This window comes from Cottoperca gobio, chromosome 15, assembly GCF_900634415.1.
Source record: "Cottoperca gobio chromosome 15, fCotGob3.1, whole genome shotgun sequence".
Lineage (NCBI taxonomy): Eukaryota > Metazoa > Chordata > Actinopteri > Perciformes > Bovichtidae > Cottoperca > Cottoperca gobio.
Window position 1 is genome coordinate 17,453,815 of NC_041369.1, and position 11,839 is coordinate 17,465,653.

General features: G+C 40.7%; 1 protein-coding gene across 3 annotated transcripts; it reads left to right on the forward strand.

Annotated features, from left to right (window-relative positions):
- Positions 1 to 3,629: 3,629 nt before the first annotated feature.
- LOC115020417 (monocarboxylate transporter 9-like) lies at positions 3,630 to 11,511 on the forward strand. 3 transcript variants are annotated; one of them, XM_029450447.1, is made up of 6 exons: positions 3,630 to 3,797; positions 5,102 to 5,359; positions 6,655 to 6,798; positions 7,716 to 7,811; positions 8,867 to 9,748; positions 9,905 to 11,511. In XM_029450447.1, the coding sequence occupies exons 2-6, from the start codon at positions 5,161 to 5,163 to the stop codon at positions 10,087 to 10,089; spliced, it is 1,506 nt and encodes a 501-aa protein (XP_029306307.1). In that variant the 5' UTR covers positions 3,630 to 3,797; positions 5,102 to 5,160; the 3' UTR covers positions 10,090 to 11,511. The 3 variants fall into 3 exon arrangements, with proteins under 3 accessions (XP_029306307.1, XP_029306306.1, XP_029306305.1); XM_029450446.1 differs by lacking the exon at positions 3,630 to 3,797 and adding an exon at positions 4,021 to 4,301; XM_029450445.1 differs by lacking the exon at positions 3,630 to 3,797 and adding an exon at positions 4,332 to 4,967.
- The last annotated feature ends 328 nt before the right edge of the window (positions 11,512 to 11,839 follow it).

An 11,839-nucleotide genomic window follows, 5' to 3' on the forward strand; every position in this document is an offset into this window, starting at 1 on the left:
CCTGTTTGTAAGGAAGACGCTTTTCAGTTTCTGCTTTGGCCAATCTTAAATGCTACAATATGTATGCACACTACTTTCTGCACATCATTAAGTTGTGTCTGTGAAGTGTTTAGTTAGCAACATGTGTTATATAGGATTCTATATAAATAAATACAAGTGTTATTTTTGCTCCGTTTTCTACTTTAAGGCCAGGATCACAAGAAGTGCTTCTGCACCGCCCCAAGCTTCATGTCTTTGGTTGGCTTGATCCTTTCTGATAACTTTATTACTCAGTGTGTATGATATGCAGTTGTGCCCATCATAACAACAATACATTAAAATGAAAATATAAATCAGTGTGTATGCTAAACGAAAACCTCAATGTCACCCGTGTTATGTTGTGTAAATCAATCCAGTAATTATTTATTGAGTTATTTCAGTCCAGAATGGTGGATCCATAGACCAATAAAGACAGACATGAAATGTAGAGTCAGTTCTCTTCTAAAGTGTATCTATTGCAACACAACTGAATCATGTAATAAGCCTCTTAAAACGGCTGCTTTATTGACTTGATTATTAGCCATTTCCATTTCCTCGTCAACATGGTTTTAACCGGTTCTAACTGGCTGACAACCGGAGGAGTGTTTTCCATATATCAATCATTCCAGGATCATTTAACATGGTAAACGTTTGTAATGTGGGTGCAGTAACCTGTGGTGGGAGGAGAACAGGGAAAAGATGACAGCCTGCGCAACATATTAGGTTTCCATTAGGTCTCTACAGGTAACTGTAGCTCCTTCACACATACGCTCGGTTCAAACTCACCAGAATGAAAACACACTCCGTCATAAGAGTGACATGAGTATATCTTTGTCCACAGACTTGCTGAGCGTTCTGGTGGAACTTAAGTGTACCCTGTGTTTTTCTACCATGTTGCAGCGCTCTCTCTTGCTGCTGAAGCCAGCAACCTGAACTAATCCAAGCAGGAATCTGGATTGGAGGCTCAGGGTGGCCATGCTGGGTGCTAAAGTGGCCTTTAACCTTTGCAGCTTTATGGAGCTGGGTGCCTGGAACCAAGAGACATTTATCCAGACTGCGGGGGGGCTCTGTATGTTTACACCTGCCAAGCCTCTTACGGAGAAGAACAGCAGGCTGCTGCTTCTCAGGTGTCAGAAGAAAATATACTTTAAAATGTCAGAATATCAGGTCAGGTATGTACAACTGCAGGGCTGTGGATGAGAAATGTAAGCTATTCAGCAAATTAAGCGATGAACCTCCAGGACAGTATTATGAGGAATATCAAACAGCTTTTATGCCAAGTTTGTCTGATAACTGAGATGCAGTTTCTCCAATAAAAGATAGCATCATCTGCGTAAAATGTGAGTGCTTAGTTAGTGAAGACATTCTACATATATTACTATATAGTTAATATTAGGGGCCCCAGGATGGATCCTTGTGGGACACCATTAACATTTCCGGGGCTTTATTTCAAAAACATCTGCAAGAACAGTTTGGAGTTTTGCCAGCAAGTTATGAGTAAAACCAGCCATGTGCTAACCAAATGTTTTGATCTGAAAAGTATCAAAAACCTTTTAAGGGATTTGCAAAGACTGCATATCAATGTTGCTTTTATCAATCAAATGAACAGTTTTAGGAGCTCAGTCTATTACTGTAAGAGGAGTACCTTTGTGGTAGAATAAACACGGATAACAAACACACAAGTATATGATAAACAAACTGTTTGCCGCTCAGGGGTCAAACACCTGACAACAGTGACTTTCTTATCTTAATACCTGATCCCAGGATATTATCACAGTAACACCCAATGTGCACACAGATAATGAGATTTATATTTCTGATTATTCCAATATCATATTTGGCTCTTGCATTAACATTGTGACTCATAACAGCAGTTGCAGCCATTATCATACAAGGTCTAAATCCTGACAGCTGTGGCTGGATGACTTGTTTTTGTTCTTCCCTGACTTTTAAACAGAAAGAACAAAAACATATAAATATGAAGATATTTCAAGCATGAAAGCAAAACAAAAAGTATTAATGAAATACATGCATACATAGAGAATGGGAAACTAGGGATTATACTGGAATATGTTTCTGATGCCCATTTATATTCTGAGGGTTGAGATGTAAATAATCAATGTTGCAATATCACGATTACTATGACTAATAGGGGGCAGAACAAAAATAATTTCCCCATCAGACTTTATACTTGCCCTCATGTTCTCTGTGTCATCTCGGTGTTAAAATGGTGAATTGATATTGTATGTAAGTTAATTATCAAAAGATGAAACACTAAGGCTAGACAAAGCTTCAACCATTGAACTTTTTAGTAAATCACTGGTGTCATTTCCACTACAACTTGAAAAGGAGGGAAGATAATCAAATGTACTTTTCCATATCAACATTACAAAACCTTAAACCTAAAGCTTAATTCTCAACTCTATGTTTTTAACCCAGTAGAATTAGTGGTCCACCTATATAGTATGTGTCAATAAATATATTCAATCATTTATGCAAGCAAGTAAAATTCAGCAGCAACATTGATTGTGCTGCTGGTGTATCATAGCTGCTCTGTAATCCACTCTCAACCCTAACCCTACTTTAGTGCATGTTTCCTACATGCACTAAATCTAGTTGAAACTGGTCTGGGGCAACATGTCAATGCAATGCCAGTGTACCGTACAATTAACTGGGCCTCCCTTGTTCTTTTTTCACATAATATTTCAGGCAGAAGGGGATTATGAAGCCTAAATCTTTTCTGTAAAACCCTTCTTGGCAGCAGACCTCAGCTATGGGAAAAAGCATCAAAGTTCCTTAAGTATCTAAGGAGCATTCAGTGTTAAAACCAGTTTGACCTGCTCTCTTCATCCCTCCCTTGTTCTTACTTCCCCCCCCTCTTCCTTTCATCTTTCATGTCTTTTCTTTGAGTTCATCTTTCCCGTCCTCCTCAGCTTTTTTTCTTCTGACTTGGTTCCACTGTGTTCCTGACCTGAGGTTATGAGAATGAGTGCAATCACATGACATAACTTTATGATGCTGCTGCAGTGTGACCAAGAGCAACTATTCTTTCTGTTCTCACCCCACAGTATGAATGCAGTATATGGAGCAATATACATTCAAGCTATTCTGCCAGGGTGTAGGTCTATAGTGCACTTTCCTTGGCTGCATCTATTGTATTTGAACACTCTTGTGTCAATGTATGCCTACTCTTTATAGCTGACTAAAATATTCCTATAGTAGTCATGCATGAACTGTATGTTTTACTAAAACACTAAGCATATCCTATGGTCATCTGTCTCCCCTCCTGTAGGATTCTCTCCGGGTTATTTTTAACTCATAGTTGCTGCATGGTAGACTGTTTACAGGTTTCTGCCTATTTCTGCACCACTCTAATTTTCATTAAGATTGAATCAACCTCTTGTTATGTTTTAGTGCAGGGAAGTGAGAGATTTGATTCAATAGTTTTGTGCATGTATTGCTTTAATCAGTGCTCACCATGAAGAGAACTCCAGGCAGTCGCCCTGCTGGTGCAGTGTGGAGTTGTTATTACATCCATCAACCGGTTCAGACTGGACGGATGGCAATAAAAACAATGTTACTGGAGAGAAGTAGCCCATTGGCCTACCAGCCCCCATCCTCAGCACAACATCTTCCAACTTTGAGCTAGACAGAAGTATATCTAGATGAGTTAATTAATGTTTTATAAGATTTTTATTTTTAATTCTTATTTTAACATTTGCATTTATTAGTTAAAGTGCTTTATAATAAGAACCTGATTTGGCCCGGAAACCTATCAGGTAAACAGTTTTGTGTTTGCGCGTGTGTGTCTGTACGTCTGCACGCTCCTTATTACGTTATCAATTACTTATCATTTCAGATGTAGCTTAGAGAAAAGAAGAAGTATCAGAAAGTCACATGCAGCCGCAACATCTCTGAGCGGAAATACTGTGCTCCTCTGTCTGCGATGCGCTCAAGGCGCGCAAGAGGAAGCAGCGCTTTTCCTCCTGTAGCTGCGTTCAAGCTGCTGCTCTACCAGCAAGAACAGCTTTGAACCGGTTTTGTTGACTGCTACAAAGAAGTATGAAACCGATGCAAGACGCGCATTGTTGAAGCAGAGTAGTCTCTTGACAAGCGGTCTTCAGAGATTACCGCTCACCAGCGTCCGTGTGTGATGCGTTTATATTAGTCATTTGTAGTGATTGTGTAAGAAGGGAATTAAATAGCAAAACCATCCTACATGGAAAGTTCCCGCAGAGCGCGCAGCTCTGCAGGGTCCTGCTGCTGTTTTTGTAGATGCTGAGGTGAGTGCCGCATCTGATTCTAATAAAAATAACAAGCACTATGTGCCCGGGTTTGTATTGAAGTAATAAGATAACGTATGATGAGAAATTGTTATTGTTGTTGGTGAATAGCGAAGATGTCATTTGAATTAACCATAGGCATACAGTTTTTTGAGGATGTTATTGTCTTTTCATTTTTACCAAAAAGTAGCCTGTTTACTGTCAACATGCTGGAAGCCCGCTGCGAAAGCAAACGCATCTGAAATGTGAGGAGCTTTGCAACAACCCCCATAAGAAGCCACGTTGTAAACAAAGTGTGACCAACAGGAGTTAATGCTGCCGCAGTGATTTATAAAGTTGCTCTGGGCTACAAATGACCTGTAAAATGATTTATGAGGAGGGGTCTGAAAAACTTAAGTCAGCAGAGGAGACAAACCTCTCCCATATGTTTGAGGATCAAAGCTGAATCATGGAGGCGGCAGGTTAAAGTTGCAGGAGGGGGGCACAAAGCAGTGCAGTTTTCTTTACTTTCTCCTCCTCCAAGGTGTGGTTATTGAGATAGGAACAAAAAGGGCCAGTTTCCTATGAGTTAGTTGCGATCAGTCTGTGTTCAAGACCTCACACAGGTAACTTGCCTGTTTGCCCAGGCCAAGTGCTGCAGCAGCCTTCGCTACATCAAGGCTATACGTAAGTGTAAAGGCTATTGTAGGTCTGGTTAAAAAAATCCAATCATATAATTTATGTGCTTCCACTGATTTATAAAAAAAAAACTAATTTGCTGTCAAAACTTACAACAATGTTTGTTGTTATGTCATTCACAGGAACTCCTTCTCTGTCAAAGCTGTAGCAGATCCCAGAGGGCAGCAGTAACATCAGCACCATGGCTTCATCTACTGAAGTGCTGGACGGAGGCTGGGGATGGGCAATTGTTGGCGCCTCTTTCATGGCACAGCTCCTGGCCTACGGATCACCCCAGTCGGTGGGCGTCCTGTACCCGGAGTGGCTGCATGCCTTCCAGGAGGGCAAAGGCATGACTGCTTGGGTGGGCTCCCTTGTGGCTGGAGTGGGGCTAATAGCAAGTGAGTAGCATACTTTGTAGTTATGTAATCATGCTTGAAATGAGTCCACATTGGGTTAAAGAGTCAAACTAAATGGCAGTTGAATTAGATCAGTGAGGGTGCTGATACTGGTATGTTAGTATCCTTTTACAGAGATGGATCCAACTGGCAAAAAAATGTGACATCTTTCAGCACTTTGTTTCCCTTCAGATTATTGTTTTTAGCATCTGATAATTATATGCCGAGCAGTAAATTGTTGTTTTGACTGTTTACAGTTGTGGGAAATTTATCTGTTGATGTGTTGATATCTGCTTAGTGATAAAAGTAGAGCACTAAACACTCACCTTGACACGTATCCTCTCTTCCATCTTAATCATCATACCACATGATGCCACTGATAACGCAGACACAATGCTCGTTCAAAGTCTTGACAATGACTGCCATGTAAAACTGGCAATTCATCCTATCACCAAGGGATATGTTTACTATAGATGTAGCTACAGGTGTTAAAGAGTTCTCTTTACATCATTTTTCAACAGGATGTAGAGAAAAGGCAATGCCGTGACAGCAGAGGGCACTTTGTGGCTGCCTCAGCAGAGTTTCTGTTATTGATATTCTCGGAGAGCCAAGCAAGTGCAAATCATCCATGCTATGAATGTAGGAGGATCACTTAGCCCTTGATCGGGAGGAAAATAAAGACAGATTGAGGAACAGATGGGGAGAGAAACACAAAGACTTAACAATTACTGTATTTGTGGGGCAAGGTTATGTATACGAACATAATTGATACATACAAAAAGTGAATCCAATGAAAAAGCTGCCGTTTGAACAAACCACCCTTTCAGTAATGTCTGGAAAGGATTATAAAAAGGTATGCGCCATGACTGTGTTCCGCAAACAGGATCAGTGATAGATTGTGGTCTTGGTTGACATTTCCGTCTAAGTCATAGCTCACCCGCCAGCCTGGCTTCTCGCTGTTGTCTTTCCTGAAGGGGTTAGGTGAAAATCATGACTAGACAGATCCGGCCTCGAGCTCGGCCAAGTCTTGAACATGTCCCAGCTGTCAGACAGCTGCAGCACTGCAGTTTCTGCTACACTTCCCCTTGTTTGAGTGGAAGGAAACTGTCAATGTTGCATGATGAATGAATGAAGCAACCTTGATTTTCTCAGAAACTCTCCAAAATACAACAAATTAAGCAGCATAATATCATCACTATTCTTTGTTTCCTGAATATTTTATTATTTTCTCACTTTTTCCCTCTTTGTATCTCTTCCACTCTCTGTTCTCTGCCCCGTCTTTCTTTCTGCTCCCTCAGGTCCTGTCTGCAGTGCCTGTGTGGACAATTTTGGGGCTCGTCCCGTGACCATCTTCAGTGGCGTAATGGTGGCGGGCGGCCTGATGCTCAGTGCCTTTGCTCCGAATGTCCAGTTCCTCATCTTTTCCTATGGGATCGTGGTTGGTAAGGAATCACTGGATAATGGGGGGGGGGGGGGAGATTTACATAGTACCCCAGAGACATGCTTGCAAAGTAAATGCTAACAGGTTGGAGACTTGTCAAACAGACAAGTTCTTGATAATGTGAGAAAAAAAAGCGTTTGATGTTGCTTTGATCATGGGAGTAAACTCTTATCCTTCTAATTTATAAGAGTCTCGTAACATATTGTATAATAATTTGAAAGAAGCAGAGGGCACATGTCAAGTCTGGCCCTTATGCAACATCAGAGGCTGACTATATCCTAAATTGCCGGGTTAAAAGAAAACCCTATGCACCCCTGAGACATGATACATGTTTGAGCATTTGTTTGACATGGCTGTTTGTATATTACAGGCATGTTGACAGAAAATTAACATTATGGCTTTGCCTGATACTTTATTGCCTCTGCAGCCTCACCAGTGTGCCTGCGTGACCCCAACACCATCTGTTGTCGCACATTAAGTGACAGCTCAGCCGTGCTTAATCCTGGTGAACCCCTCACAGTGTGCACTGCTTTTTTGCACAGGCATAGAGGAGGCCATGCATATTTGACAGCGATTTATTTTTAGAGATGCCCTTAGATGATAGCTGTTGCTGTACATACGTGCATACGTTGCCCTCCAAACTTACAGATTTATGTACATTGTAAATACATCTTTATATATCTGAGTTCATCCACTAAAATACAGAGAGCACAATGTTGTTATGCAAAATAGTAGACTAATATACATATTTTTAGAATTTTGAAGAATATATAATTGGCCTTTATATTAAAAGTTACACATTTTCCTGATATGGCTTAGTCTGATCATATTGTATAATAATTTGCATAATAATAATAGTTTTCACCTGAGCTAATGGAAATTCTTCTTCTGTCTGTCCTTGTCCTCTCTCTACCATAGGCCTGGGTTGCGGTCTGGTCTACGCAGCCACACTGACTATCACCTGTCAATATTTTGACAAGAGACGTGGCCTGGCGCTCGGCATTGTCACCACAGGTACTGCCACCCCCCCTCTGCCCGGTGCTCATTGGGTGCACACCTCTTCTCCATGCTCACTTCTTTCATGTATGAGCTGCTGGGAGCCTTGGGATGCTGAGGTAAACATCTGTAGTGTAGCAAAGGCAGGGTGCTCTCTTAGGTAGGTATGTGGACTGGTGACAAGTAACTCTATCTGGTTTGGCTGAGAATCAAAACTTTGATGTTTATGTTTTGGGAAGGTTGACGTATATTCTGAAGCTATGCTAGACATTAATGAGGAGGGTTATTAGTAGCTACTGAGCTATCTCACAGTCTTAATGCTAAATAATAATTTAACGTCCCATGAAAATCGTGTTCCTGCTGAACTCTAATGGTTTAACCTCGCAGCAGTGATGTAGAAGTGTACTCCAGGGTGATATCACTGTTGGGTCTGTTAAAGGTGAATCAGACAACACCCATCAGCGATGCTACCTCTGGTTAGGGATGTGCACAATTATGATTAGTAGATAATTAAACGTTAGGAATACTATTTGGTTAAACTTATTGTTAAACTTATTATTATTTGATTTAATGTACACATTTAAATTACATATTGACATAATTTGCACTGAAATGACATGTCGTCCTAGTCAAATTCTTTATTAAAAACGAGCATCTATTAGCTATTAATGTTAACAATGATTTTCGAAATGGTTCTTTTAATACATGCAATATGTTTTCAGATGTTTTTTTTATTTTAGAGTGTTTTCCTACTTTTAGTCTAGTTGACTAGTCTAAGTTTAAACTTAAGGGGAATTAGTTATGAACATCATCATTATCATCCTGGTGTTAAGTTGCTCTTTAAAGTTATTAAAGCCACTATGTAGAATTTGAGCATTTGTGGCTTTAGCGCCCCCCAGTGGCAGAAACAATAAAGGGTGAATGAGCTAAAGGACCATATCATACCAGTTTCTTCAGCATTTGAAAGGTGCTATACTCACATAAATTCAACACATAGTGGCTTTAAGTTGTACTGATTGATCCGTCACTTTCTTCCACAAACACTGATTTGCTATCTTCCTCTGCTCACCCAGGCACAAGTGTTGGAGCGTTCATCTATGCCTCCGCTCAGAACGAGCTGATCGTGTTGTTCGGCCTGGATGGCTGCCTGTTAATCATCGGAGCTGTAGCACTCAACCTCATGGCCTGCGCAGGCTTCATGAGGCCCCTTAACATGCCGCGATACTACCTCAAACAGAAGGCCGCCCTGGAACGCAACACAGAGGAGCAGCTTTTCGATAAGCCCCCGCTGGATGACCTGAAGATCACAGCAGGTTCAACCTCAACCACTCCGGAGAAAACTCTCATGGTGAAGGAGTTGCTTATCACAATCGATGCCAAAGACTCTGCCGTTCAGACAGAGAAGAAGAAGAAAGGCAGCTTCCTGGCTGGGTTGGCCATCATGAAAATCATCAACAAGAAGCAGCAGGCTTATTCCAAGTACATGCACTCCATGTATGAGATCCTGCAGAACCAAGCTATGGTGGCTTTCTGTATTGCTATCTTCCTGTTCAGCCTGGGGGCGTTTCCTCCTGTGCTCTTTATAGAGGATGTGGCGCAGAGCCAAGGACTCATTGAAGAAGTTAGTGTCATTCCTCTGGTATCAATAGGGGCCATCGCCACATGCGTTGGTAAACTGGCGCTGGGTATGCTGGTGGACCTCAGGTGGATTAACGGCATCTATCTGTATACCTTCACCATGTTTGCAGGAGGTGTGGCGCTGCTTCTTATCCCTGTCACTAAGACTTATCTGGGACTGCAGATCCTGTGTGTCGTCCTGGGTTTCTTCTCTGGAAACTGGTCTCTCACCTCCTACATTACCACTAAGATTGTTGGCTTGGACAGACTGACACAAGCCCATGGCATCCTCATGTTCTTCGGGGGATTTGGGATCATGCTTGGACCCCCTGTTGTAGGTAGGAGGGCTTGTCTTCATCTAATCTTGTTGAATGTTGAATTAGGGCGGCAGGCAGGAAGCGCAAAGAAAAGGGCATGTCAACTTGTCATAATTTAGCTGGGAATTCCTGCTGACTCTGCTCACAATCTGTCTGTTCTTTCTCAACACTTTCCAGGGTGGTTCTTTGACTGGACGCAGTCATATGACTTGGCGTTCTACTTCAGTGGGGGCTGTGTGGAGCTGGGAGCGGTCATTCTCTTTGTGCTCAACCTCCCCTGCTGGAACAGGAAGCACTCCGAGAGTGACAGACCAGATGTCCAGTACACCACCAACTGTGACAAAGTTGCCTCTGTAGCCTGAATTTAAGCACCTTTCATAAGGACTCAAATCTCAACCCAACTGCCCAGCAACTGTCCGCTGATAAACTATACCCAAAACACCTCTGGGAGGAATTTGACTTTACATGAGGTTCCTCCTTACTTTTTGCTGCCAGGTTCTAACATACCAAAATATTTTCCAGAGGTTTTGAATTATAGGCCTTTCCTCTGTACTTTGCCTGAATTTGGAGGTTCAAATCATATACTGCAGATCTTTTTAAAGGTTTGACTCCAATGCCTGTGTTGATTTGAATTATTGCCTCATTTTACGAGGTCCACTGAACAATGTTGTTCAACTCCTAAATTCTACATTGTGTTTAAGTAAACACTGGTTTTCACTTTACTGTAGCTCTTTAAAAAAAGACACGGTGCCGTTTATAATACCCGGGAGAAAAACATTGTTGGGTGTTAATTTAACACAATAACAACATTTGAAACCACTCTGCAAATGCACAAAAATATCTCCTAGGAACTTTACTGGAACAGAGAATACAGGGATTGGAATGAGGGAGGGAGCGCTTTTTGATAATCATCATTTTTATTTTGTATTATAGTTTTAATAAACTGTATATCTTACATATACCACTGTGTATCTTTGCAAAGCATCAATGATAGACTATGCCTGTCAACACATAATGCCTGTTGGAACAATTCAAAAGCCTTGCTTTGTAGATCATTTTTGAGTTCCACATACCTCCTGTTTCTAGATCAGACAGACATTTTGAATTTGTCAGGCTGATTCAGAAACATGTAAAAAAAAAAAACACTGAAGAGATTTTAATGTATTTCCAACCATAACAGCATGTTGATTCTCTTTGTGGCATGATTACCATGACCTCTGCTGGCATCAATTTTGACCAGGCTGATCCTTTCCCATCATTGTTGTGTGTGGTATATGTTCATGTGTGCATTGTGTGTGTGTGTGTGTACATGTCTGCACACGCATGGTCGCATATGTGCACAGGTTTGTATGTGTGTGCATTGTTTGATAAACTTTTGTATTAGCACTAGTTTGTAAAGTCCTATGTGCTAGTGACTTTTATATGCACAAAACCGGCCATAGAGCTGTAAAAAACTGTTTTTGTTGGAAGTTGATTATTGTGATCATAATTGTAATGAAGACATTGCAATAGGCTTTTAGAATCACTTGAATGTTGTTGAATACACAACTACAAATGTATTTTTGATAGTTCCAGTTTCAGGCACAAGGGTAAATCTGAGACAATAGCTTTTGGTTCAAGGTGCAGATGAGGTTCAATTATTGCTGACCTAGAAGAGAAAGCACTTTGGCTGTCACCCAGCCACTCCTATTTTGTATGCCAGTATTACAATATTTATGTCTGTTATTGTTTTATTATATAATTTTATTTAAAAAGTGCCAATAAAATATTTGGATTAATGATAACGAGTGTCAAGGTTTGTGAAATATTTATCATGGAGTTTAACTTTTTAAAATGTCATTAGGACATTTCTTTATTCATTAAAATACATTTTTAGGTTCACATCTCTCTGTCCCTCTCCTAACTCTCTTATATTTTTAGAATATTACGGAAACATTGTTGATAAAACCCCATAAAATCAAATCTATCGCTCTTGCCAAGTCATTTCAATTTTCATTTATATAGCGCCAGATCATAACAAGTTATTTCAAGCCACTTTTTATAAAGACAACAATTTACAGAGACCCAATATACCTTTCCACCATGAGCAGTCTGTCCTTTTTATTTTAAGAT

Excerpts from the sequence above, each read along its gene's own strand:
- LOC115020417 (XM_029450447.1), top strand. The coding sequence starts at position 5,161 with ATGGCTTCATCTACTGAAGTGCTGGACGGAGGCTGGGGATGGGCAATT. Across the intron at positions 5,360-6,654 it reads TGGAGTGGGGCTAATAGCAA|GTCCTGTCTGCAGTGCCTGT; the intron begins GTGAGTAGCATA and ends CTGCTCCCTCAG. Across the intron at positions 6,799-7,715 it reads TTCCTATGGGATCGTGGTTG|GCCTGGGTTGCGGTCTGGTC; the intron begins GTAAGGAATCAC and ends TCTCTACCATAG.